The 27,382-nt window shown below is 35.2% G+C and overlaps 2 protein-coding genes across 5 annotated transcripts in view; both read right to left on the bottom strand.

Moving 5' to 3' along the window:
- Positions 1-36: 36 nt before the first annotated feature.
- Positions 37-21,686, bottom strand: LOC124632977 (protein CLEC16A homolog). 4 transcript variants are annotated; one of them, XM_047168030.1, is made up of 16 exons: positions 21,193-21,686; positions 20,045-20,184; positions 19,537-19,685; positions 18,008-18,150; positions 17,152-17,238; positions 15,854-16,926; positions 14,218-14,412; positions 11,979-12,165; positions 10,984-11,110; positions 10,349-10,487; positions 9,762-9,922; positions 8,661-8,819; positions 4,806-4,947; positions 4,164-4,263; positions 3,541-3,670; positions 37-2,462 (listed from the first exon to the last, which is right to left on the bottom strand). In XM_047168030.1, the coding sequence occupies exons 1-16, from the start codon at positions 21,393-21,395 to the stop codon at positions 2,346-2,348; spliced, it is 3,252 nt and encodes a 1,083-aa protein (XP_047023986.1). In that variant the 5' UTR covers positions 21,396-21,686; the 3' UTR covers positions 37-2,345. The 4 variants fall into 4 exon arrangements, with proteins under 4 accessions (XP_047023986.1, XP_047023985.1, XP_047023984.1 ...); XM_047168029.1 differs by having other exon boundaries at positions 4,164-4,275; XM_047168028.1 differs by having other exon boundaries at positions 15,854-16,941.
- A 1,700-nt stretch (positions 21,687-23,386) lies between these two features.
- LOC124633451 overlaps positions 23,387-27,382 on the bottom strand; it is an 88,042-nt gene continuing 84,046 nt past the window's right edge. The window contains exon 4 of the mRNA XM_047168678.1: positions 23,387-26,374. Within this exon, the coding sequence (XP_047024634.1) occupies positions 25,495-26,367 (873 nt within the window). The 5' untranslated portion in view covers positions 26,368-26,374 and the 3' untranslated portion in view covers positions 23,387-25,494. The remainder of the gene's footprint in view (positions 26,375-27,382) is intronic.

A 27,382-nucleotide genomic window follows, 5' to 3' on the forward strand; every position in this document is an offset into this window, starting at 1 on the left:
CTTGAAACGAGGATTATTGATTTCAAAACACAGATATAAATGTAACATGTGATATATTTCATTTCAACACTACAATATTTTCTTTTAAGAACATAAAAATACATTTATTTACATCAATTATTGCAACTCTTAAAATAAAATAAAAAAATCACAACATAAAAATTACTCAAGGATTATCGATAGAATATTCTAGTTAGATCTGTTTGTTAGTCATACTTAGATTGTTATTTTAACGTACTTTTAATAAATTCTTGTTATTTACCAACACATAGAAGGAATGATTACATTATTGACAGTTGTAATTGCAAAGTCTTGGAGTAGCAAACTTATTTATACCTTAATTTGATCTCACAGACCTCAATATATTTTCGTCAGAACGGTTTAAAATTATTATCAATTACATATATTGATATTATATTATTATTATTTTGGACATACATAAGCAAGCTTTTATAACAGATTTCACGTACAAAGACACGAGTCAAATCAATTCCTGGTTAGCCATGAGTCACGAGACACAAACATACATAAATACAGGGATACCATACATAAATAAATACATTTATTTTATTATTTCTATCTAATCAAAGAGTTTGCGTTGTTTTAAATGAAGGTCCTATTTATCGTTTATGGTACTGTAGATAAAATTTTAATGAATACTGTGTCAAAAATTTATTAGTAGAAATATTTGGACTTGTGAATAATTTTAAAATGTTTTTTTACAAATTTTAAGTCAACGCAAACTCGATCACAGAGCTTCACAAAGTGCCGTTTATGTGAAACCACCTTTATTTATATTTTTATAATTTTCAATAAACTACGTGGACGTAACAAGAGATCCAAGCCGTTAAGTTTTAGAAAAATAACAACTACATTATGAAATCTCTCATGATTTATGTTTTCGAGTAATTTGTGTTAAATTATCTACTTAAAGTATGAATGTGTTTATATACCGTCTATTTGCCAGTAGTATATGAACTATGATTTATTTATTTATTTATTTATTTATTTATGATAGGTAACTTCACAGCTTACAGTACATTACATTAAATCATCATACAAAACATTACGCCAATTATGAAGTACACTAATACAACAATAATGATAATTAAATGTATGAAAAGAATTTTCTAGAATTTTTCAATGAAAAAATAGTTTGATTTTTTTTTTCAACTACATAATACTCACGAGCTTTGACAGTATTTAAACACAATAATGGAAGTGTAGACGAAAAACTATTCTAGGACACTTATTTAAAATAGCATTGAAATAATTATGAAGGACCTACAAAGAATATTGTTTTAGTTGGCAACTAATAATAATACTTACGTGTGTTGAATTAAGAAAAAAGAAATACATGACCAAACATAATGTGGTAATTAATATTTGACATCCATTCAAAATAACACTCCTACATTTTGAAAATCTTAGATTTTTAAATGACTCTTAAGTGGCATAATATTGAGATAATGAATGTTGAACTATTTGCGCTGTATTAATATATTTAAGGATGATTTGTGAATTTTGATCCTAAAATGTTTAAAACGGTGATCAGATAGGTCACAGGGATAAAAATAGACAATTCTTATACTAACATAGCGGAGTTATTGTCAACTAGAGCATGCCTTTCGAAAGTCACTTTACATCTACCCATACAAATACTCCACAGGATTGTCAAATACGAAAACTAACCCAAACCACAATTTATATGTCAAAATTGTACTTCAAATAAAATGTAAATAAATAAAAATCAATTTCATATCACATCACTGGTTAAAACAGTAAAAATATAAACTAAACTTGAACATTTGTCAATAATTTTGAAAGAGGAACCAAAGAGATCGTTGACCCAGGAGTCAATTTCCATAATTTTAAAAACAATTTATATTGAGCCAATATATAAAATCCCACTTTCCCTATATCTCACTATTTATTTTCACTTTTCCGTACAAAAAGGTTTCTCTCTGACTTGTCATATTCTCTATGACAGGATTCTATCACAACTATGACCTGTCACGTGACTTACGCCATTCAATTTGTTCACATGATAAAATACTAACAAGAAACAATTCGTTTTACTTGCGAACGGTAGTTTTTTGACGTTATTGACGTACGGCTTACGTCAAAAAACTACCCAAATAGTAGATTTTTGATCTTTATCGTATGTGGCTTATGTCAAAAATCTACTACTTGGGTAGTTTTTAACGTTCATTGTATGTGGCTTATGTCTAAAAACTACCATCCGTAAGTAATTAGAACAGTTTCTTATTAATAGGGATAGATTTAAGAGAATATGAATTGAGGTTACCGTGCTATTCTCAAAGGGTCGTATCCACCCTCTAATATCATATAGTTTCGACGAGCCCTTTGCGTTTCGGTCGTGACGGCTCGCTCGAAATGAATGATGTTTCTTCTGATGACACGTGCGATTTTAGGAGGGGGGACGATGTGCTGGGCTGACTCTGTAAAGAAATGAAGGCTGTTTAGTACATTATATTAATTAGACACGGGTAGCCAGGACGAGCTGCCTATGTAAGCATATTATTATGTTGACAGAAGGTTGAAATATTTCAGAAGTCATAAATATATTTTCCAAGTTGTCTATGGTGTCCCTCTAGATTGTTTTTTTTTTTTATATATGTTTTTTTTCTGACTATTAAATGTACTATGATACACACCCATGACCATTGACCATGCATTTCAAATAGTCTTACAATTTGAAACCCAATCAACCCATCTACATTATATGCATCTTAAACTATACATTGTGTAACTTTGAAGTGGCTAGACCCATAATAACATAGCAATTTGTAAGAATAACTGTTTATACATACATTAAAGATTAAATCGATGGATGGTCAACTTTTGTAAATTCATGTTGTAAATTCATCCGCTTGTCTCCATCGTTTGAAAAGTTCTTGTTTCGATGAGATACGGAATTAAAAACATTTACAATCAGTATTGAGATGGTTCAAAATCAAAATTCTACTATGCATCGATGTCTACTTGCTTATTCTACTGCAAAATGACTACAATGTGCGTGATACGACCTTGATGATTAATTATGTGTAACAGATTTGAATTAGAACTTGATTCTAGACCTTGATAAAAATATGTTTCAATTTTTAAACCGAAAACATACATTATTCATGCTTAAACGATCAAGCATGGTCATTTCTTTAAACTTCTTCTTCTAATTCTTTAAAGCTATACTTGGATATGGCTACTTATTAAAAAATTAAGCTTTGGGCGTAAAAATTTTAGAAAACAAAATAGCGATGGACTAACATTGGCCTTTACTTGCTTCATTTGTGTAGGCACTTAACTGAAAGCTATTACAATTGAATAAATTAACTGCCGCTTAAAAAAATGAAAATTAAAGTATTGGTTAGGGTAAATTAAAGTATTTTTGCCACATACATTTTTTAAACTGCCTTTTTACATAAAATATCTTCTAAAGATTGTATACATTCAATTAAGTGCCTACTAAAATCGAGCATTGTTCCTACATGTTTCTATACTATAAATATAAATACAAACCTGCGTGACTACAGGCGGTGCAGCTAAGCTAGAAGTGCCGGCGTTTCTCTTGATGTCCTCCATGGGTATGTCCTCGCAGCGCGGCGAGCCCTCCCGCGACCCGTGCGCGCTACTGCTGCGCGATACACTGCTATAATGGCGTAACATAGTGGGACTTTAGAATTTTGATCCAAACACCAAGATTTTCGTTCTCCATGAGATTGAATTTAATATTAGTAAGAAATCGGTATGTCCGTCTTAAAAATCAGGGTAGTCTTGTAAGTAAAAAGTAGTATTCATAACACAAAATACTTAATAAGTTAAGATAAAAATGGTGGCTAGGTGCAGATAATGATTAGGCAAGCGGAACATAAGACGCGTTGGCAATATGGAGTGACGTTCTGTGAAAAGCAGGCTGCAAGCTGAAGCTGAAAAATTGGCGATATAGCACAGTTTACACGAAACTTAAGGACATTTACACATACACGGCGACGGCAATGCATGTCCCATCAAATGATTGAGTTTAGTTGAAGAAACGCTGCCGCAGCTTAATGTGTAAATGCTCTCAGTCTAGTACGATGAACAAATAAAATGAATGATAAAAATTACAATATAAATCAAATAAACATTGTTATAAAGCTCACCTCTCTCTACTAGTAGTACGTTCTCTATAGACGACGATGCCATCCTTAAGCATATGTCCGCTGGGCCTGCGCAGACGCCGCTCTGTGTCGTCGTCGCCTCCTACCGAAACAACTGTATAGAGTGTGATATTGATTCTGTTTAGAAATTCATTGTGAAAAAGTTATGGTTGATTTATAACAAGAAAGTTATTATAAATATAAGAGAAGAGACTTATGGATAAAGAATTGGATGATGAGTCAGTGCAAAAGTAGGTAAAATTGATTACCTAGTTACTAAAGTGCACAGTCACCAGAATATCAAGTTACCCAATCTCTATTTTTTTCCCAATCAACAATGAACCTTATACTTTAGACATAAAGTTGAAAATTTCTTGAAGAAAAATTGTAGTAGCTGGATGTGCTGTCGTCGTCTTCACTAACTATAAAGACAACATAGGATCTTATTTTCCTGTATCATTTTCTCCTGATTATTAAATAAGTTCACATATTAATTTAAAGTAAGAGAGTTTTGATGCATTTATAACAAAAAAAATTACAGTAGAGCTACGCAAACGCAAGATTTTTTTTGTTAATTTCCAGTTTCTTCAACATTCATACCATACTCAGATTTGAATTATTTGACTATTATAAATACAAGCATACCTGTAGACCGTCTCACGGTAGCTAGCGCGGGTCTGGCGAACAGCGGCCGGTGTCTGGGCGCCATGGCCGGAGCACACATGCCCGACACTTCCAGTAATCGGCCTATCTGTTGCATTTTCTTTTGGCGGGATTTCGTACGACCCTGTAAGAGAAAGTTAAAAGATAGTTGATGAAATGGGATTCGATTTTTGCTGCTAAAATACATATTATTTTGTTTAATAAGGTAGGTAAGTTTACGAACCAAAAATTGCCAGCCTTCAACAAGATTTTTGGTAAATTGGTAAGTTCTATTATTATGTATCCAAGAGAATAATTTGAAAATAAATTTTTGAAATGTGTAAGATTTGGAAGTTAATTACAAAAACATCGATCAAAGAGGCACTGGTTAAACACTAATGACTTGTGTGTGATAATGGTGTGCATATTATTAACTAGCTGTTGCCCGCAACTTCGTCTGCGTGGGCAATATAGAATAGTCAAAATACTACTTATCCCGTAGGTGCATTCTTTCACGTGACAGTATAATTAGGATTAGCACTTAGCAGTCGCATAGATTCATTGATCAAGGTTGTGTTGTGGATGTGACCATTTATCTAAACAAAAGAAGTAAAGTTTGTGACGTTGTGAATATCTCTGGATCTAGTCAGCCAATTTGGAAACTTATTACGTATGGTGCGTAAGTAATTTTCACAGGAAACAGCTATAATCTATGTCTATATGCTTTGAGTCTGACAAAGCTGTCATTTGTACATTTTCTGCAGCTGCTGCGACTAATCAGAAGCCAGAAAGTCTGTCAGTCTTACCATGGATATCGTCTTGTGTAGTTGACTGGATTGAAGATAGGTAGATAGGTAGTCGCTCCAAGCAAAATATTGGTACTCAAACAGATTCGGTGACTGGAAGCCAACACCAACATAGTTGGGGAATAGCTGGATGGATGATAAAATGAGTCATCATCATCAGCAGGCGCATAGGGTAGGATAGTTTCACTACTGGGGAGAAACACTTGAATGACGGGGATTTTCTGTGCACTTACTCACTATGATAAGGCTGACCCCACATTAGGCGTGCGCGATCCTCGGGCGTGTGAGTAGCGCGGGCGTCGCGAGCGCGCTGCGTGAACGTCGCGTTTTGCTGCCCTGCGGCCTGTGTGAAGAGTGCAAGCGACGCGCTCGCGGCGAGCACGCGGCGCTCGAGTTGCGTTCTTACCCCTTCGCCCGCTATCCCCGCCGCCCGCTAAACGCCTTAGCAGTTAAACGTCAAGGAGAGCGGCGCGTGCAAGCCGCGAGCGCGCTGCAAATGCCGCAGGGCAGCAAAACACGACGGTCACGCAACGCGCTCGCGACGCACGCGCGGCGCCCGCGCTACTCACACGCCCGAGGATCGCGCACGCCTAATGTGGTGGCCTAAGCCGGGACTCCACCGAAATGTTTGCATTAGTTCACGAATAGGCAAAATGTACGTATCTGTGAGAGTCCACTTCATGTGTTCGTACTTGAAACCTGCAGTTTTGCCAAGATTTTCAAAATGTACGCTCGCAATTTCCAATTTCTTGGTGGAGCCAGCAAATCAAAAGAAACATAAGTGTTGTATACTGTGCGTCACTACCGCACACCGGGAAAATTTCGCTATTGCGGAGGACGTTTATATACCATATTTTGTGTCACACGTAAACAGGACGACAGTAAGTATCCACCGAAACACTGTCAAAGATCTGATGAACAAACAAATCAGACCTGACTTGGTCACCTGGGGCCAATCAGAGCTCTATGAAGCGATCATACGCTTTGGCTCCTACTGTTATTGTGGTTTCTGAAAATTTAATCACCTCATTCAACGATGAATGTAATTCTGATGGTACTATTAAGAACACTTGCTTAGCGCAGAAGCTGACGTTAGCAGGTCAAGTCTTTTGACTTCTCGAATAGGATACCATTGGTTTTTGTGCAATGCACACCTGCAATGCATTCTGGATTAGGATAGGATATAGGTGGATAGGATTTGCAACAGAGAACAATTCTGTCTTTGTGATTAAATGACATCAAACGTAGTTTTATATAAAAGGTGTTTTTTTAGACTTGGCTCGGGTCTTACTGAGACTGTTTGTAATCGTGAACAGTGTATTTGCGATCAGAAGTTGAAAGTAAACTTGTCTCTGGTATGCGGCGCGTAATTTGTACGTTTTCAGACGCATAAAGCATTTTACGTGTGTATGGTATTAAATCGAGAAAGCTCCCATTTCTTATCTGCACTTTGTATCTGGGCTTGTTTTTAAAGCTACAGAATCCTACATTACCTACCTCACGCTTAGCAGCGCCTGCGAGAGATAGATCCTCATTTCTTCTAGGATTAATTTTACATATTTTGCATCAGAAAAAATAATTAAGGTCTACTTAATACTACTCACTCAAAGTAATTTGTTTTAAGGCCACCACATTAGTGGAAGATAAGCTAAACTATGTTTATGAAAAAATCCTGATATGAACTCCATCTGTAACTTTAAATGATAAGTAATTGTTCCACTAAAGTCATCATTTTTGACATAATGTTCAAAAAATAATTTAGATGGCACCGTTTTAAATTTGGCCGAGAACTATTAATTTTCCTTTCATCAAGGTAATAATTATTTATAGTTGGATTTTGATGTGGCACGGCAAACTGACAAACACAATTGAAATGTCTATCGAAAAATTACACTTCGTGTTAAAATATGGTGAATTACGGAAAATACACAACTCCATCTGTTGAAATAATAATCCTCTATAAAGAATGTATGGTAGGCGATTATCACACTGCCCCGCATGATGCAGCGTAGTGCGTGGATGCGTTTTTTTCCGTTGTATGGAAATATCTCCGTTTGTATGGAAAACACACTGAAAATGCATCCACGCGCGTTCATGCGGATCACGCACATACATGCGGAGAAACACGCACCCCCGCGCGTAGGTGCGGGGCGAGACGCAAGGTATGGCACACTGAATCCCGCAATGCCGCGCGTGATTTTGAATGGGCGTGACGTGTATATTTGAAAATGGAACTCGCTGTGCGAGAATTTACAAAACGCACCTACGCGCGTGAATGCGTGAAAAACCCGCACGATGATGCAGATCTGCACTCCCGCAGGAACGCGCGTAGGTGCGTCGACACGCAAGATGCAGCGTGATGCGGGGCAGTGTGAAGATCACCGTAATATTGTCATTTACCACCTCGCTCCTTTGACAAATTGATGATGTATTTTATTTACCACAGATGGAGCTACTTTAACCTTGGCTAAACAAAATTTTCATTTTTTTTTTCTTCCGAAGGTACTTATAAAGGTGTGATTTTCTGTGTAAAGATTAATAATAGGCCGATCAACTAATATAAGTACAACATTCAAATGTACAGTTTTGACAAATAGATTGCGTGTCGTAATATTTTACATCTTGAATTCACAAAATTAATCATATCTTTTGATAGAGTGAATCGATTTCGATGAAACAAAAACTAAGTAATACCCCAAGTTACGTAGAATTTTTGTATATAAGCATTGTCTGCATTTAATTCGTAGATTTTACGTGAATCCCGAACAAACAAACAGATAAACAGACAAACAGACAAAAATTACAAAAATGATGGAAATGGGTTCTGTTAGTTATCCTTTAACATGCTGGCTATTTTTTTTGTCAATGTCTTCAATGTACAAAAATTACTTTTCTACAGATTTATTATATGTATAGATTAATGCAACAAATATTTTTACACTTTCTATGGTATGATTTTTTTATTTTAACAACTTTATTTTTTTTATATATTTTTTAAACATTTATTCAAGAAAACCCCTAGATTAAATAATGAATTAATAAATCTACAAACCTTAGTCAATCTCTGCTTAGCAGCCATACTCCTAATATGATCGTCGAACTTAAACTTGGCTCTCAACAGCACGGTGCGCGGGAGTGCGCCGGACGCGCCGACCCTAGGCTTATGAATGGTGAGGTGGAGACAACGAGGGTCTTCTTTATCACCTTGGATCTGATTAAAACATTATAAAAAGATGTTTTATGAGGAAAAGGCTTGTTTCCTAAGCGTTTTTCAGGCCGTAAGAAAATATGTTTGGTAGTCCGTGTGTAAACGCGATCACAATAATCATAATATTTTGTAAACAAAATCGGTAGAAATAATCTGTCATAGGTATACGTGACATGGGTGAAAATTTTAAGCAATTTTTCACGGTTCTACATACAACATGATAGCGTTTATACACGAAAAATCAACCGTATAGTTGCTTACGACGAAAAGGTTGTCTGTACTAACCATTGAACAATGTAATGGGTGGAAAACTCACGAAGCTATGAATAGGTACATAAATCTCAATAAGGAGGTAAAATATAGCGACTCGCGCAATGTTACGTGACAGCAAAAATTAAAACTATACAGCATCTAAAGTAATCGAAACAGTATGATTTAAAAAAATCATTTGCTGAATTAATAATTTTCTCTCTTTCTCTCTCTCGCAAAAAATGTATTTTTAATACATTTTTTGCCCCAATGGTCAGCAAAGACAATACATAGGATAATATACATAATATTTAGATTATAAAGTAAGCGTAGGGAACTATCTATAGGTATATCCAAATTATCTCTAAGCATTTTGAAGTAGTGTCAAAGCGTTCGATAGTGATAAGCAAATACCACAAAGAATCTTTAAAAATATCGTGAAGTATTATCATTATTAAAAAGTGCTACAAACTAAAACATATATTTATTATATTTCATAAATAAATAATACACATTTGATACAAAAATAATATTCGAGTACTAGAAAAACTAAAATTACTTTGAATAGGTACCTGATTTATCTAGAACGCAAAAAAAAAACACAATGATGACGATTATTTTTTGAAAAATCTTATTTTAATAAGAACTTTAGTAAGATGTCAATAGGGATCAAAATTGAATGTACGTGAAACTTACTTCTAAGTCTTGTAGGCTTCCCACCAGTTTGGCGACGCCCCATCCTAACCTTTGTTTGTCGGGTTCGACTAAAATTATTTGTATATTGTCTACTGCGAGAAACCTATGTTGCCATGTACCATCCTTCTGTATTATATCACAAGATATGAGATCAGAATCATCTGTAACACAGAAAAAATATTTGCAATTAAATTCCCGCCAATATCAACATTTAAATTGCAAAAGTTCATTGCACCCGGACAGTCTGTCATTTAAAATTGAAAATGGAACATTTATGTTAATTCTACAAAAGAGGTTGGCTGATAACAGGCAGTGCAGCTGGCAGTAATTGCCCAAAAAAAATAAAGATGCCATTTGTTTTTTAGTCATAAATATTTTTCTTCAACCGTTTAATGGCGATGTCAGATTTTTTACGTGAATTACAGCCAGAAAGTACTTATCGGATTAAGATTTAAAGAGGTTTGAACAGAATTATTCTTGGTCAGATGCATTTTTTTGTTCGCGTTTTATTTCTGTTGTGAGATATGCTTACTTGATAAATATTTAAATGATATTGTTTAGGTAAAATTAAATAAAAATCAACTTACTAAGGTCCAAAACGTCTCCAACTTGTACGAAGGGCGCAGGATTAGTGAGAGGCAACTGAGTTTCAGGTTTCCCGGTCAGCTTCAAATATAAGTCCCGGATTAGAAAGAAGGTGCGTATCGCTCGCCGCGCTCTTTCCATCTGTTTGTGTTTTTATTAAAAGCATTTTGATTATTGATTTCTGACACGAGAACATTAGGCATTTAAATAAATCTACTTTTACAGATTTCATCGCGGTTATATTCTTCCCGTGACCATGGATGATGTAAAAAGAATCCGAAACGCGGGGATTAACCTTTTCACCGCCACGCCATATCGGTATTCCTATGCCCTGTACGCCAAGCCCGAAAATCTTAATTAAATATCTACTAAAAAATACATAAAAGTAATGATTTAATAGGTTTATTTTGTATTTTTCTGCGACCTGTTTTTTGTCGAGTATAGCCGTCGTTGGCGCACAGGGCACGCTTGCTCATGTCGGCTATAGCCGACATTGGCGTTCAAAAGGTTAAATAATAATATTAATATAACCGCGACAAAATCCGTAGAAATAGTTTTATTTAAACACTTATTTTAATTTAAAAACTAATCATGCTTCTACCATGCTGTTTTCAAATATATTTTTGTTAAGTTTTACCTCTCCACTAGGCAATCTCTTAGCGAAAGCAATGCCCGACATAGGTGTCCTAGTAGGTGGTAACAAAATGGCGGCGTCCATGCATAGCCATTCCACGTTTAACGGTCGCTTGCTCGTTTCGCAGTATCTGTGAAAATAAGGGATATTTATTTTAAAAGTAAATTATTTGATAGACAGTGAATTTGTTTTGGTTTGGTTTTGTCGCTCACAATTATTTAGAACTTTCTTGTAGGTAAACAGAAGTGGGCTTTGAGAGATCAGATTTTATTACAAGTTGTCATGAAACGAGGTACTTTTACAAAGGATCGATTGCTTTATTTGGGACAGTTAAGTCTAGAGTTGGGCAATTAACAAATTACCCATTTCGCATAGTGTTCATAAAATCAGTTTGCTTTTCAATATGTCTCGATTTTGTAATTTTATCTAAAACAATTTCCTCAGTATGTAAAAGCTTCCTGAAACTGGTATTAAAAGTGTACAGTAAAAGTGTGGGCAAAAGTTTAGTTTTTCTAGAACAGTTATTGACATTAAATAGCTTGTTAACGATATGATAAGGAACACAAAAACAGTGTTTATGTTCATAATAATTGATAATGTCATAGATATCTGAAAATATTATGAGTAATAAAGATTACCAACTTATCGGTTAATCTGACAATGTACAATCAAAAATGTACAATCCATGTGCCATTGGTCATCATTACCGATATATTTTTAATATCTAAATGGTTATTGTGAAACTGGAATTTGCTCTGTCACTGCTCCAATTTATTTTCTTTACAAGCTTATAAAGAGATCATTGTGTCGTATTTCAAAAGTAGGAAAAGTTGCTATTCGACTTTCCATTCCCGATACCCATTCTAAATACAAAAAAAAAAAAAATCTCATTTAAAGTTGAAAAATGAACTATATTTTATTTGCATTTTTAAGTTAAATAACAATAAATAAATTAAATTAAAATATTAAGTATTATAATTCAATTAAAATTCACTCACTCATCCTCAAACATATCGAGGAATATATCGTCGCACTTGTAGAAGTTTCGCGCGAGGGAGGCGGCGCGGGCGCGGAGGGCGTCGGCCGCGGGGGCGTGGCGAGCGCTGGCCCCGCCCCCCGCGCCGCACATCGCTACCCGCATCAGAGTCACGCTCAGTTCTAGTGTGACTAGACGGACTTTTGATGCTGGAACAAAATATAAAGGGTTAGAAATATCTTTGAACTAGCTCTCCTGCTAGCGGTTTCAACTTCCCCGATCCTTGAAGGAACTACGTCCCGTACCCAGATACCTAAAAGTAGTACATTGTTTGAATCTGGCATATTCTTCTAAGCTAATATTCAATTACGCTCTATTACGGGCAAGCGTAATCAAAACCTTTCAGCCATTTCCGCGTGAATAAGTAACAAACATACACACACGAAAACTTTAGATTTTATAATATCACTTTGAAGTTATATTTTTTCCTTTTAATTTCTTTACCATCAACAAGAATTTTAATAAAATCGGCCGCTTCGGGGGCGGTGACGTCATCGCATCGCCAAGGGGCGCTGCACACGACGTGCTCGACTCGTGACCAGACGTTATTTCTTCTACCAGACATAATAATGTGTCTAGTTCTAATTATTACCAAAAAATACATACCAGGTTTACAGCTCAAATTAGCAATCGCCATCAGCTTGGATAAAAGCAGAGCATTAAAGCTCTGTAATGGCCGCTTCGGGGGCGGTGACGTCATCGCATCGCCAGAGGGCGCTGCACACGACGTGCTCGACTCGTGACCAGACGTTATTTCTTCTACCAGACATAATAATGTGTCTAGTTCTAATTATTACCAAAAAATACATACCAGGTTTACAGCTCAAATTAGCAATCGCCATCAGCTTGGATATAAGCAGAGCATTAAAGCTCTGTAATGGCCGCTTCGGAGGCGGTGACGTCATCGCATCGCCAGAGGGCGCTGCACACGACGTGCTCGACTCGTGACCAGACGTTATTTCTTCTACCAGACATAATAATGTGTCTAGTTCTAATTATTACCAAAAAATACATACCAGGTTTACAGCTCAAATTAGCAATCGCCATCAGCTTGGATAAAAGCAGAGCATTAAAGCTCTGTAATGGCCGCTTCGGGGGCGGTGACGTCATCGCATCGCCAGAGGGCGCTGCACACGACGTGCTCGACTCGTGACCAGACGTTATTTCTTCTACCAGACATAATAATGTGTCTAGTTCTAATAGGCATGATGACAGTAATCAAAAATCATTAAAATAATATATTTATTAAATTAAACTTGAAGCTTGGAATATAAAACGCGCATTGTTTTCTTTATTAATAATGTGATTAATATGTATTTTTATAAAATAAAATTACGAAATAAGGCAATCCGCCATGATATCTTGAACACCAATCAGAGCTCGTGACGTCATTTCTCAAAACAACTCGCGCGAAAGCGCGCGAACGTCACATTTCGTTATTGTGAACTTCCACTGCGATCTTTGTTTTTAATTAATTAATTGTTTATAACACGAGTTATGGAGCCCGGATTTATCAAGGCAAACAGCGCTAATTTGCCTAGAATTGATATCATAATGCTGGGAAAGTTTTTGGCATCAAATAAAGATTTTTGTTCAGCTGAATTTAGAAATGTTAAAACTTCCATGTAAGTATACTAGTTTAATTAAAAAACAATGAGAGATGAAACCTAACCTCGAAATAGTTATTTACATTATAAACTATGCTAGAATCTAGAGAACTACGTAATAACTTACATCAAAGTGATCTTCACAAAAATAAAGTTGTACCCTGGGCAATATTGCTTTTGAATCTCGCCTTGCAAGTTTAAGCCACTTGTTTCGTATTTTTATTGTGAGGAACGTACACAAATAACTTATCAGGAGTTGTTTTGGATGTGTTCTTACTTGGTCCCCCAGTGACCCCACAACACCTATGCCCTTTCGAATTCATATTTAATAACACAAAAAACTTAATTATTGCACGAGCGTTGTTTACTTGCGTCTTGTAATTTCAGTCGTGACGTCACAAGTGACACCATGACACTGACAAGCGTTTTCGCGCCGGATTCAAAGTGGACAGAGAAAAATGCAATTATTTGATAAAAAATCTTCGCATTTTCTTAAAATTAATAATTTTTCATATAAAATAGACGTATACCTACATCATACAAAGGAATTTAAAAATTTGTCATCATGCCTATTATTACCAAAAAAATACATACCAGGTTTACAGCTCAAATTAGCAATCGCCATCAGCTTGGATATAAGCAGAGCATTAAAGCTCTGTAATGGCCGCTTCGGAGGCGGTGACGTCATCGTATCGCCAGAGGGCGCTGCACACGACGTGCTCGACTCGTGACCAGACGTTATTTCTTCCTCCGGACATAGTAGCGTGTCTAGAAGTTCTGTGTTTACTCCTGGAATAAGATGAAATTGGACGTAGTTATGCAGAAACGTTCCAACCCACTGTACGCGTAAATGCTTATATCTCAAATTAAACTTGAATTTGAGATATAAGCATTTACGCGTTTCAGTTGTATTCTTTTTTATTCTAACTAGTAAAGGTACTAGAGGTTTTATTGTTGAATTATATTGAGTTTAGATAACCATATGCTAAATTTTAGGCTGTTCAATCACAATAACTCGATTTCGGGTGACTTGTGGGTTGGAACGTTTCTGCATAACTACGTCCAATTGATATTAGTTTGGTAATATCGTTGACGTAAAACGTCCACTGTTGGACAAAAGCTTTCCCCGAGCTATGGGGATTTGTTTATACTCATCGCGTTGGGTGTTATACATATGTATGTAATATCATGATCATCATCATAATCATCATCATCATCATCATCATCATCATCAGTTGCAAAATAGTTGCATTCTTTAAAATATTGTCATTTTTTGGTAGGCTCTAATCTATGATGGTACCACGTTTCCTAGTACATTTTTTGTATTGCTAGTGCTGGTAAACATATTGTGATCCCAGAAATTCTATAAATTAAAATTGTATGCATGCAATATAAATATCTATCTACCATACTGTTTTAAAATGCTGTGACAATACTGAGAGTTAGCATTCAGATTGCGTCGTTATACTTTACGAAATATTCAATGACATACTTTTAGTTGATACGACTTTATAGTTGACTAGCTTCTGCCAGCGGTTTCACCCGCATCCCGTGGGAACCTCTGCACGAACCCGGATAAAAACCCCGCCTTCCTCGATAAATGGGCTATCTAACACCGAAAGAATTGTTCAAATCGGACCAGTAGTTCCTGAGATTAGCGCGTTCAAACAAACAAACAAACAAACTCTTCAGCTTTATAATATTAGTATAGATGATACAAAGTGTGTTTGGTACAAAGCGGATGAAGTTTTGGAAAATAAGAAGATACCTACGAATGAAACTAACTTACCCACTATAATTGTCCAAAGTAGGCAAGACATAGAAAATATAATATTAGTAAAAAAGCCATTTCCATTGTATATTAAAGGTAGGTATTAAAAAATGATTCCTACACGTGATCAGATTTTAAAACAAGAATATTTTTGCACTACGCATTGACCTTGTTAAGACGGGGCGTTACATACATATGAAGGTTAAGAACTTTCGGAAGTTGCGCAAGGATATGGCTAACATTCATATTTTATACATATATCGAAAAATCTAAAAAAGATACAGTTTCCTAAAACGTAATAATAAAAATTAAATATTCAAAATCTATTGCATTCACGTGGCTCTTTGACCTAATAGAAAAAAAAAACTAAATGTCAAATCTAAATGTAAGGTGAATGGCATATTAAATATCGGACCATATGATGATATCTACAATCTAGTGACGTTAATGTTTACTCACCTTTGTTATTTATTAGCGCAAACAGCAGACACAGGGCAAACAGCGCTTTGTAATCATTTTCGCTGCAGTCCAACGAGTCCAAAATCGTTTTCAAAAATGGCCGTTTTTCAATCTCTCTACTCTCCCTTTCAATTATACTGTCTAATGTCAATGCTCTCTCAGCAGAAGTACTCGGTGCAACACCTAAAAGTTTTTGTTTCTCTTCGTCAGTGATATTATTGTATTCGTTTGTTTTCGACGAACTCGATTCGATACCTAAATCAGGCAAAGGCGAGTCGGGCATATTCTCTTTGAGAGTCCCCGAGCTATTAGTTTTCGCCGAATGTATTTGAGTAACTAAATCCTCAGTGGAATCGTGGCCCATGCTCGATGATTCACTTATATGAGAAGTGGACGGAAGTGAAGTCGAAACTAGCTCGGGATCGAGATCGCAACTCGATTGATCGGTATCGTATCCGAATGCTTTAGGACCGCCGTATTCTGGAGTAGTGTAGTCCCTCTCGCTTGAAGTATTTTCTAACGCCTTCTCTAGACTTAGTTGTGGTTTAGAGAACTCTAGTTTGACATTGGACTTAGCATTGCTTATGTACATTTCTAGTATCTTAGTGGCTCCATCCTCGAATACTGATAAGTCTGACTGCAATATGATCCAGGCCAGCGCGTGGACAATTGGACCATGCGTTATGATAAGGAACACTTGCGATAGCAGAAACAGGGACACTACGCATGACACAGACGGTTTGGTCTCGTCCTCTGATTCCATTCTTTGCCTCGGAAATGTCATTCTGGATGGAGATTCGGCGTTCTTCCCTTTAAGTATAGCTTCCAAGTTTCTTGTAATTGCTTCTATGCTTTGTATATGATCTCTATTGTAAGGTGAGGATGTCTGCGTTCGTCTTACACTTTCGGACGTGAGAGAGTAAATGTATAGAGGTACAAGCAGTTTGTGCAATAGATGCTCCGTCAATACATCGTTTAGGTCAGGAATGTTAAGACATAAGATGTCATTGATATAATGAAGATGGTCTAAATGTTCAGCTACTAGATCATCCAATTTCTGTTGCGATTGATGGCTGGAAAAAGAATTTCTGAATTTTGAGTCATAAATATTGTCTGTGTTGGAATGTTATAAAAATGTGATTTTGAATTTGGTACATTTAGTATGTAACCGGTTGCTAGGCTACCAAACAAAAAATATTAAACTAAAAAAAAATAAAGTCAAAAAAGTTTAAGAAATGAAAACCGAACATAACAAAACAGACCAAAACAAAATCGTAAGAAACATTATAAAGACTTACTCAGCGTCGTTTCTAACACACGCGTCGAGTTCTAGAATGTGTTTGCCGATAAACCAAACTAGATTACTGAAGTACGGAGCCGCAGTCCTGTGGGACAATCAATTGTGTTAGCATACTGATGCTCACTAATGAAACGAGATACAAGAACTCTTGAATATTCATCGAATCTAAATAGAACTACATTTCATTCCCACCAGTAAAAAATATTAACGTTAATCGCATAACAGTTGCATAATGTAATAATAATAAGAACAAGTATCTGATAAACGTACGAAAGGGAAGATTGCAAAATCTTGTTGTCCATATCTTTGAGCCTCATTTTGAATGATTTTTTTTAAATATAATTTTCACCATACACATGCTTTTCATATATACATTAAGGCAACGATATAGGGTAACTTGATTATAAAAGCACTGGCTCCATGAAATCTAGACTGAAACCACATAATTCTCGGCGGTAACTGAATCCTATGTTTACACAAAGCGCGCGACCTCGCGACATCACGTCTAAACCGAAGCTAGACCACATCGTAAATTGTAAAGACGTTTGAAGTTCAATGCCAATAGGGTTTCAACACGCATGGCAAAACAAAATATATTCAACACAACCGACAAGACGAAGTCACGTCGTATAGTCGAGAATCAATTGGATTCTATTTTTCAATACTCGAGCTCAAAATCTGTTCAAGTAACTTTAATGAGATGCAAACCAATAAGCCAAAATTAACATAGAATCGATTAAATACGATAAGGATTCCAAATAGAAAGCCAGCGGATTACTTTTTGTCCTCACTACGACAAAACGTACGCACGATGTGACTTTGTCAAGGGGGTTAATTTGCAAGTATTTACATACCTATCTCTAATGAATCTGAGCATGCTGGCATCTTGAACTCTGTATACATTGAGGGTGAGAGTGCGAACTGCGATTCGCACCATTGACTCCGAATGGTTGAAGAACTTGATCGCCTCTGTATACAGCGGGAAGTCTTTCGTGTGCTGCGAACATTTTACTCTATGTCACTTCTATATTATCTCAAATGTTTAAGGCTACGACACAGGCATACAAATCAGACCTAAAGAGCTACAGTACTGATTCTTTAGTCTCACAAACACGCTTATACCTACAGATCGTTCACACACACTCCCTCATAAAAAATGTATGGTGACAGTCTAAACTCAGCCTTACCGCTGAAACCTAACGACATTTCATGCAAATATGAAACAGATATTTTATTAGTGATGCTTTTAAACTAAACACGCTATTGTTCGTGACATAACCGTTTCCACGTAAAAGCGAAACCTTGAATATTCGCCCATCTTTTTTGAACGATAACACGTAAAAAATGTATAGATGAATATTTAAGTTTTACCGGGAAAATTGTCACTTGCCTTTCTGTGTTGCACACACGATGGGTCTATACATTGTACCTATGCAAGTAACATAATTATTTGTATGATAAGGCATATTGTCACTGACCATTTGGTACCTCGATGACCTTATTACAAGTAGGTACATCTAGTCATTAGAAAAACTGTACTTCGTAAAAGATAGATTGTGAGTACAAACTTAAGAAAATCTGAAAGTTTTCTTTGATTGGTAGTTAAATTAAGAACCTACACATTCATAAGGACTATGTAAAATAGTTTAAATCACAGTTATGCTGATTTAAACTCTAAAATGACTGGAAGAGAGTTGGAGATACTAAGATGACACAGCTATAGACTCACTCTTTTTCATACTTTAACCTGCCGATATTTTAAAAACAATTCAATATCTCATTGAAAATATTTTTTTTTTCTTATCCTACACTAGACAGGAAATAGATATGTCAGACTTGCAGTAAAGATAATTTTAATTACTACAAACATGTGACCTGAATTAAAAAATCTTTAATTACTATAACAACAGACAAGATAATGTTGTGTAAGTATAAAATAGTTTGATGTTGTGTTCAATTAAATTGCAATACTTTATTGATATCAACTTATTAATAGCGAGCTGTGTGATAAAAACCATTTCTTATAGAAGTTTCTTCAATGGATACTTATACTTATGGATACTTATACTTACTTATTTCCTTTATTTAAATTAACCAGATGTTAAGTTGGTTGTATATCAGAAGTTTTATATATTTTTTTTTAAATCAAGAAAGCACGCAAGATTACTTAAAGCATATAAAATGGGAAAAGAAATATAAAGTAAATATGTTATTTAAACACTATAACTCTCAAAAGGCTCTCTCAGGCTATTGCAAAATTACCCATAAGTCGAAAGGGTGTTAATAGCCCTTTTGTTGGTTGAGCAACGTTTTTTGGCTTTGACAATTCATACTGTCTCTTTCTTAATTTTCTGTAACACTGTAGAATGCTTGGTTTTCTTACCTCATTGTAAAAGAAATGTATTGTATGATTGTTGAGCTTCAAGCTGAGAGTTTTGAGGAAGGAAATATAGTATGCCATCACTTCCTCATCAGAGAAGTCGAATTTGTGCACTATTATAGAATTCACATGGTTATTGCTCAGCAAGTAATCTGTAACAATTCAAGTTCATAAGATTTCCTTTTAATTTAATTGTACCTAAAAAAAAACATACTTCATAACACTAAATCTTCAATAGCACATGTAAAGTTTGACCTGTAACAACTCATGTTGTGTCAGTACATAAAAGTAAAATCATTTTAGATTTGGTTGTGTGGCTTTAGCGACTCCCGCTCTTGATAGACATTCTGTCAGTCATTATGTTGTGTGTAATCAACATGGATATTGACATATTATTCAGAACTGAATACATTTTAAATCATGAAAAGTTTAATACAGAACTCTGGAGAAAGAGCAAAACGCTGATCTGATCCGCTAACTAATATAATGAATGCTTGATAAGTTTACTTACACAGTGATGTTTCATTTCTTATGTTCTCAAACAGTATATTGAGGGTTTGCAGCAGCTGCACACATACATACGAAGATCCCCCGCACTTCTGTCTCATGATCTTCAAGAAGTAGGACAGCATGTTCTTTTCCAAGAAGAAACTGGAAATTTTTTACTCTATTAAAACTGTATTCACAAAAAGGTAAAATATATAAACAATATTAAATATATACAGCATTACTTATAAAAATCTCTAATCACCTTCTAAGCAACATTTAATTTAACTAATATAATCATTACTACTTAAGACTTTAAGTAGTGATTAAATGTTAGTTAAGACATGCTTAAGCAACGTTTATAAGTAAGAATTTTCTTAAACAGCCCTTAAGTATTACTTATTATTAAATTCACGTTTATAAGTAAGGCTGTTAATAATATAATACCAAACAATTGATTCCCATAGAGTATTTGGTTTGCTTATGTACAGTAGTTTTTTTGGCATAAGCCTCATATAATAAACATCAACGGTGGCCATTGTTTTTCAGCAAAATAAATTGTTTCTTGTGTATGGGAGCCAGGCGTAAGACAATGGTAGAATTTTGTTTGAAGTAATGTTTATGAATTTGGCATTTATGCAACATTGGCAAATTGGTTTAACTGGTATAACAGTTAGTTGAAACCATATGCAATAAAACCACAAGCAACTCAGCCTTTCCTCATAATTAAAAACTTTATATAGAGTTCTTTGCCAATTCAATTTGAAAGAGATAACATGCATGTTGTTTCATGCCAATAAAACATTGTTTTGAATCAGAAATAATAGTAGCTGATCTGGAAGGTGGGTCGCCTTAGGGTCTTGTTATACTATGTTCCACTTAGAACAGAAACAATTCCTAGACATAGGTACTAATCATCACTGAATCTTTGTGTGACTCATCATTTAATCAAACATGAGATGATTATGATTTTATGACTTTATTTTATGGACAGTATAACAGTCTAGACAAATTACTTTGGAGTCCTTACAGAGTAGATAATTTGGTCAGAGGGTTGTCTTAGGTTTTCTTAGAATTCATTAGAGGCAGCTTATGACACATTTTCCAATGTTTTCTTAATTAACTAATTATTGTTTACAAATAATGATAAGTCATGACAAAAAATTTACTTACTCAAATACGGAACTGTCATTCTGATCGCCCCATATGAGTATCTCGGCTATGCACCTGAGCGATTCCACCAAGGTACCGCGGTTACTCTCGGAAACCGTCGTGTTTTTACACAGAATATTATGTAAATATTTCAATCTTTCTAAAGAATGAGGGTTCTTTGGCCGCCCCCATGAGGCACCGAACCAACTTCTGCTGCGAAACATGATGGAACTTGTATCCTTTACACTTGGTCAACGAAAACAACACAGTTTTTCATTTTTTTTTGTCCTTTGAGGCACGTCGTCACACTAAACCGTTAGCACCATGATCTCTTTTTTATTTTGTTTTTCTTCTTATCACTTTAACACGTCATTTCGTTTCATGCGTTAACTTCAGCCAATAGTTGAAAGATCAATGGACATATGAAATAGAACTGTATTATTTTTGTTAATTTATTACTCGTACGATTTACTTGGCCAACGTAATTTTGACAGATCTCTGGTTGTTCTGGATTTTGGAATGACATCTACGTTTGCGTTTAGTTCATGCTATATTGTTTATCTTTGTAACGAAAATAACAACATCCAGTTGGAAAATTATAACTATAATTTTTCGTTTTAATAATATAAATCTACCTTTTTAGTTCTTTGTATTTTAAGACAACTTACTTTGACGAATTCCTTGTTTTAGACTAAACTAAACGCAACTGATGTAGCGTTCACGAAGTGAGCTATCACTTTTTCACTATTATTGCTATCCATACTTTTCCTATCTATTGCAATGTTCTTCCTAACAGGGCAGGCGCACTGATGAATGTAAATTGTAATTTAAAAAAAGCATTTTTACTTTTATAAACTTTAACTGCTAGTTACCTTCTTCTTCCTCCTGCCCGGTTCCCATAATATTCTTAATGGTATTGCTCCAACTGTTAGCAGGATATTCGAAATAAAATAGTTTTTGATGCTTTACAGCTTTTGATATTGTATTGTGGTGTGATCTTAACATTCGTCGTAATATTGTACCTCAAAGTAATTGTTTGTATCTTTTAATGAAAAGAATACCTACCTACCTAGTATTTCGGACTCGGGACGGGACATAACATTTTATATTTAACACGTTTGCGTGAGCAATCTCATTTTTAAATGTTGGTGCTGAGGCGCACCTTTTTCCCATACAAAATTAAACAACGTCTCAGGACGTCCCGCCGTTATACGTAGTCTTATAATCTGTGTTATGTGGTGCAACGTTCATAGGCGTCAACTTGAATCAAGGAAATTGCAATGATACAACTGGATATACCTATAGGAACACAAGTTTAATCAATAACTCTTAACAGTCTTATTTGTTTGAGTCTAAAGTTTTTATTACTTTTTAAACACTTTTTACACCACTAACACTAAATGGATCTGGTATAGTACTTCCTGTCGACGACGCTTCTTCGAAAAGTTTCATGATACGTTCTTCTTCCTTATCCATCTATAACAATGCAATATTACACCCTTGCTAAAGCAAAAAGCAGTGCAACTATATGTTACGTTAGTATAAAAACCATAACACCGTTTATTTTATGATTATTACCATATTCTCACTGTTCAAAACAAGCAAATGCAAAAACAAAACAGAAAAACCGTTACGAACTTCTCTTTCGAAATTTAAATATCCCTACAAACAGCGAAGCATTCACCTTAATACATCTGGATAAGATAATCGGTTCTGCGGTACTTGTTGAAGTACCGCAGAACCGATTATCTAACGATGTGATCGTATGAGAAATCGTGATGAATATATTATATGAAGTGTGGAAACTACAATATCGTCGGAAATATTTTTTAGGTAGACTAACTGAAAAGCCAAAATAGGCACACTAAGTGATTGAAATAAGGATTTCAGCAGTCGTTGGCATTTTTATGTAGAGTCTGGTGACAGAACAGCCATACCTTTTAAAAAAGTAATCAGCATTTGCCCCTATGTTTTGGTTCAATTAAGATGTAGGTACTTATTTATTTTCCTTCTGTGATTTTTTATTATTTGCACACTAATTAACCAATGATCAGTTCTGCTCATGTCTAAGCCATTTTGGTGGATAAAATAAGAAAAAGTTTTATGATTAATGACTTCTCTCTACCTTGGGACATCAACCCAAGATCTCGTGCTTAACTGTTGGCTTTATGTACATATCCATTAGGCGAGTAAGGCATAGCCAAAAAAAAACATGTTTACTAGAAAAATATTTTTATTGTCTTAATTTTCATATTCTATATTGCAAATTAATTATTTGTTAACATCTAAGTACATCGTTACTATCGTGAGTAGTACCTGGTCTTTATTTTAGGTACAATTTTATGATGGACAACCCAAATTCTTAAATTATCGGACGGACATTCAATCTTTTATTAAAAGTATCTTAAACTACCTATATTGTGACATTTTGTATTAGTCTAATTATATCATTCTCTAGATATAGGTAAGGTAAAGAAAATTACTTACAACTGACTTCACAAAAATATCTAATGATAGTTTTCCTAAATTAGCCGAAGGTGATTACATAATTATAAAATAAATTATTACATTGTTCCTAGAATAGGTAAGCAATATTTTTGAATAAGTCTTTTGTAGATAGGACAAATTAATGAGCAACCTATTTACAAAGTTCCATTAATTCAAAACAGGCACTTAAACTAAATTAGAGAGATTTTATTTCTGTTTTGTTATATACTAGTTTTTGTATTTAGGGCTTACCGTTTAAAGTAATTATGGATCAAATACATACTAGCAGTAAAATAATACATTATGTGGTGGTTTATATATTCAATCTCGATTAACAGTAACAATGTACTTAATCAAAGATTAAAAATCTGTAAACACCAATGGCCTTACTACAAAAACTTAAACATCTGTTTTACACTTGTCTAAAAAAATTGTGGCTGCAAAATGAACCATAATGTCAACGTCATAATCTGACATTTTTTTAGACAAGTCTTAAACTGACGTTCAAAAGTTTTTGTGGTAAAACGGCAATTATTTAAACTCCTTTTTACCTAAGATTAATTGCCACCCAACATGTTACAATTATTGTGTGAATGGTTGGTGAATTTATGAAGCTACCTTTAAATGAGTAGGTAATTATTTTTATTTAGTTTTTTTTTTATCATGGACGGTATCTTTTTATTATTTTGTACCTAATTAGGATCTTAAAACTAGGAAAATAATTTAGTGAATAAATATAAGGTCAATAAATTATTTAACATTAAGGATTAAGTAGGTATTTAAATCTAGCGCTGACTCAAAACATGTTATTGCCCAAAATTATTGCATAGTTTAGTTTCCACTCTGAAGCAATCAATCGATCCTCTCGTTCCGTCTTTAAAGTCCGATAAAATTGTATATTTATTTAGGTAGATAAAAAAGTACTTGTATATCGATAAGTGACTTTATTTGTACCAAAGTACTTACCTATCTATTAACTAAATATTTTAACAATGAGAAATGACACATGTGGCCTATTTGATTTGGATTATGAAACTGAAAAATCGATTGCTTGCTTGAGTCTGAAAATTCTAGCAAACTTAAGTCCATTAGGTATTTATTAGTAGAGAAAGCGGTAAGTACGAGTAAATCCTACGTTTGACTTTTATGAATACTTATTAAAATATTAACATCAACTACGCTTGAATTGCATCAGAAGTTCTTATATTAAAATAAATATTTAGAAAAGTCTCCATAGCTTTACATACTTACATTACATTTTCAATAAAAACTATCTAATCTATACCTATTAGTATATTTGTTACAGAAAAGCAAGGAAGGATTTTCCTAACATATTAAAACACTACCTTGCATTTGGTAAACTAAATTAGAGTAGGTATCAAATTATTAGATCTATGAATCTGGCAAAATGTGACGCAGACAACTGTTAGGTAAAGCACTGAATAAGATTATAATATTTTTTTCATGAAACAAAGAATGATTTATCAAAAATATGAAATTATGTTCATAATATAAATTCATTAAGTAGCAGATCTCACTCATAATTCTTCGAGCCTACTTCGACTCGGCTTTTTCTTGGCAAGTAAAATTAATTGCAACGATAGTCAGCTGCAGTTAGTGGTCCCTCACGTTTCTTAAGCATAATAATTGTTTTTAAGGTTTCATTTAACTCATTATTTTTCTTGCGAGAGCTAATTAACTTTCCATCTCATAATTACTGATCATTGACTTTGTTGTAAACTTTCCCCTTGCTTCCGCACGTTGGTCCCTCGAAATTCGTTAATTACAGTAGCTCGATACGAGCCAGACACAATCCTATCTTATGTAACTCAGGCCTTAAGGGTAGAAGTTTTGCAGGGCATCCGAGTATATGGAGTTGTATGTGTCTCTTAGCACGTAGACATTGTCCTGTGGTTTGCCATTGAAAACGTACTGGCCTTTAAGGTTTGTTATCTTCGAGTTTGAGGGAGTAGGCTTGGGCTTCGGTGGGGAGTATGAGGGTACGTTGTACGTCGGCCTTGCTGGAATCATGGGCTGTCCACCGTATCCGAATGGGTCCACTTGTGGCATTTGAGGGTATGCAGGCGCACCGCTCCATTGATACACTCCCGTAGGTTTGCCATTTGAGACAAAGTCAATAGGCAGATTGATGAAGGGATCTGCGACCTGTGGCGGTACTTGAGGCATCATTGGGGCCATTGGGGGACCGAGGCTTGGTGGCTGAGAGACGTATCCTAAGCCAGGGACAAACATGTACGGAGTGGGGGGCAGCCTGATATAGAAGATCGGCGAGTTTTCATACTGCAGGGAATTGATGCTATCATTCGGGTACTGTCCGTTGCCATTTTTCTTCTTGTTCTGTTGTCTACGCCTGGAGGGAATGGTTCGGGAGAGGTCCTCATCTTCGAAATTTTCGTCGTTGACTGTGAAGTTGATGTCATCGTCATCTTCAGAGTAGTCAACGCCGGAGGTTAGGAAGGAGGGGTAGAAGCCGAATAGGTTGAGGGCTTTGTTCCTTCTGGCGGTTATTGGGGCTTCAGTTGTGGTGGTGGTTTCCTTGAACTCGTCTTGTAGTTTGTTCTCCCTGGCTGTGGTGGGTTCTTCGGTCTGCAGGGCGGCGGCGCGTGACCTCCTGGTGGGCGCGCCGCTGCTGTGGCATGCCAGCGCTACCACTACCACCGCTAGCAGAATGTTTCTTGAGTATTCCATTGTCAGTCTGAAATTAAAGAAAGTGCTAAATTAGTACCAATCTTAACCACAGTAGTAACACTTACATTATACGAAAAGGTACAATTAAGATGACTGAGATTTATGGAACCATTTTCAATATTAAATTAGTTTTTTTTTAAAGCACAGTTAATTCAAGAAATATTGCTATTTATGACAGGATGAAGAACCTAGTTATCTACACGATCAACAGGTATGCATATTTTTAAATTAATAACCACCTAATTTATGAAGAGCATAAAGTAAAAGGCGTGGTTAACTTAAATCTCTCTTTAATGTCTATAGGTGCAAAACTTAAAAAGAAACTGAGGTGCAAGGGTAATTATTTAAGTTTTTAAATTGGCCTGAGGTTCGAGCAAATAACACATTCACACATTACGAGTGTGTATTTAACATCAATCAAGTGCGCAGGGCGCTCATTAAAAAACAATATTCTTTAAGTATTAATACCTACATTGGAGATGGTGGTATCGTGTGCATATAACTACATCATTACTGAGGATATGTCGTTTTTTAGTCTTAAGTTTCTGTTTCTGTAACAATCCGAAGAAAACAACCAGTCTGCGAATACCTTAAATAATTACTCCGTACGCCTACGAACACCTAATTAAAATTTAAAATATGTTCCTAGTTATTTTAAAATAAGCACAGATTGCAAAAATGAACGTATGCACCTCCTCGCTCTATCACTTTATCAATATATTATACATACTACTATAACTAACGCCTATGAAAAACATGATAGCAAGATTTCCCTTTAGCACCTAAAGTATCTACAGCCTGTTACCGAAATTGATCAGGCACAAGAGCTTAGACATCAACTAAAATAGAACTCGTCACATAGAACAAACTACTGTGGGTAGCTACACCTATCCCCTGCAGACATTTAGGACGTCTATTTTTATGAGAACCTACCCAGATAAGTACGTCAGATCTCACTAGTCCTGGCAAACAGGATACGTCGTTGTGTACAAGAAAAAAATTAAACATCATGTAG

The sequence above is a fragment of the Helicoverpa zea genome, chromosome 9 (genome assembly GCF_022581195.2).
Source record: "Helicoverpa zea isolate HzStark_Cry1AcR chromosome 9, ilHelZeax1.1, whole genome shotgun sequence".
NCBI lineage: Eukaryota > Metazoa > Arthropoda > Insecta > Lepidoptera > Noctuidae > Helicoverpa > Helicoverpa zea.

Bases quoted from the DNA above. Each gene is read 5' to 3' on its own strand.
- LOC124632977 (XM_047168027.1), bottom strand. From the start codon at position 21,395: ATGTTTCGCAGCAGAAGTTGGTTCGGTGCCTCATGGGGGCGGCCAAAG. The intron at 16,942-17,151 runs GTAAGTCTTTAT...CTCAAAATTCAG, and splicing joins TGTGTTAGAAACGACGCTGA to AAATTCTTTTTCCAGCCATC. The intron at 12,166-14,217 runs GTATGTATTTTT...ATTTTGTTCCAG, and splicing joins TAATTTGAGCTGTAAACCTG to CATCAAAAGTCCGTCTAGTC.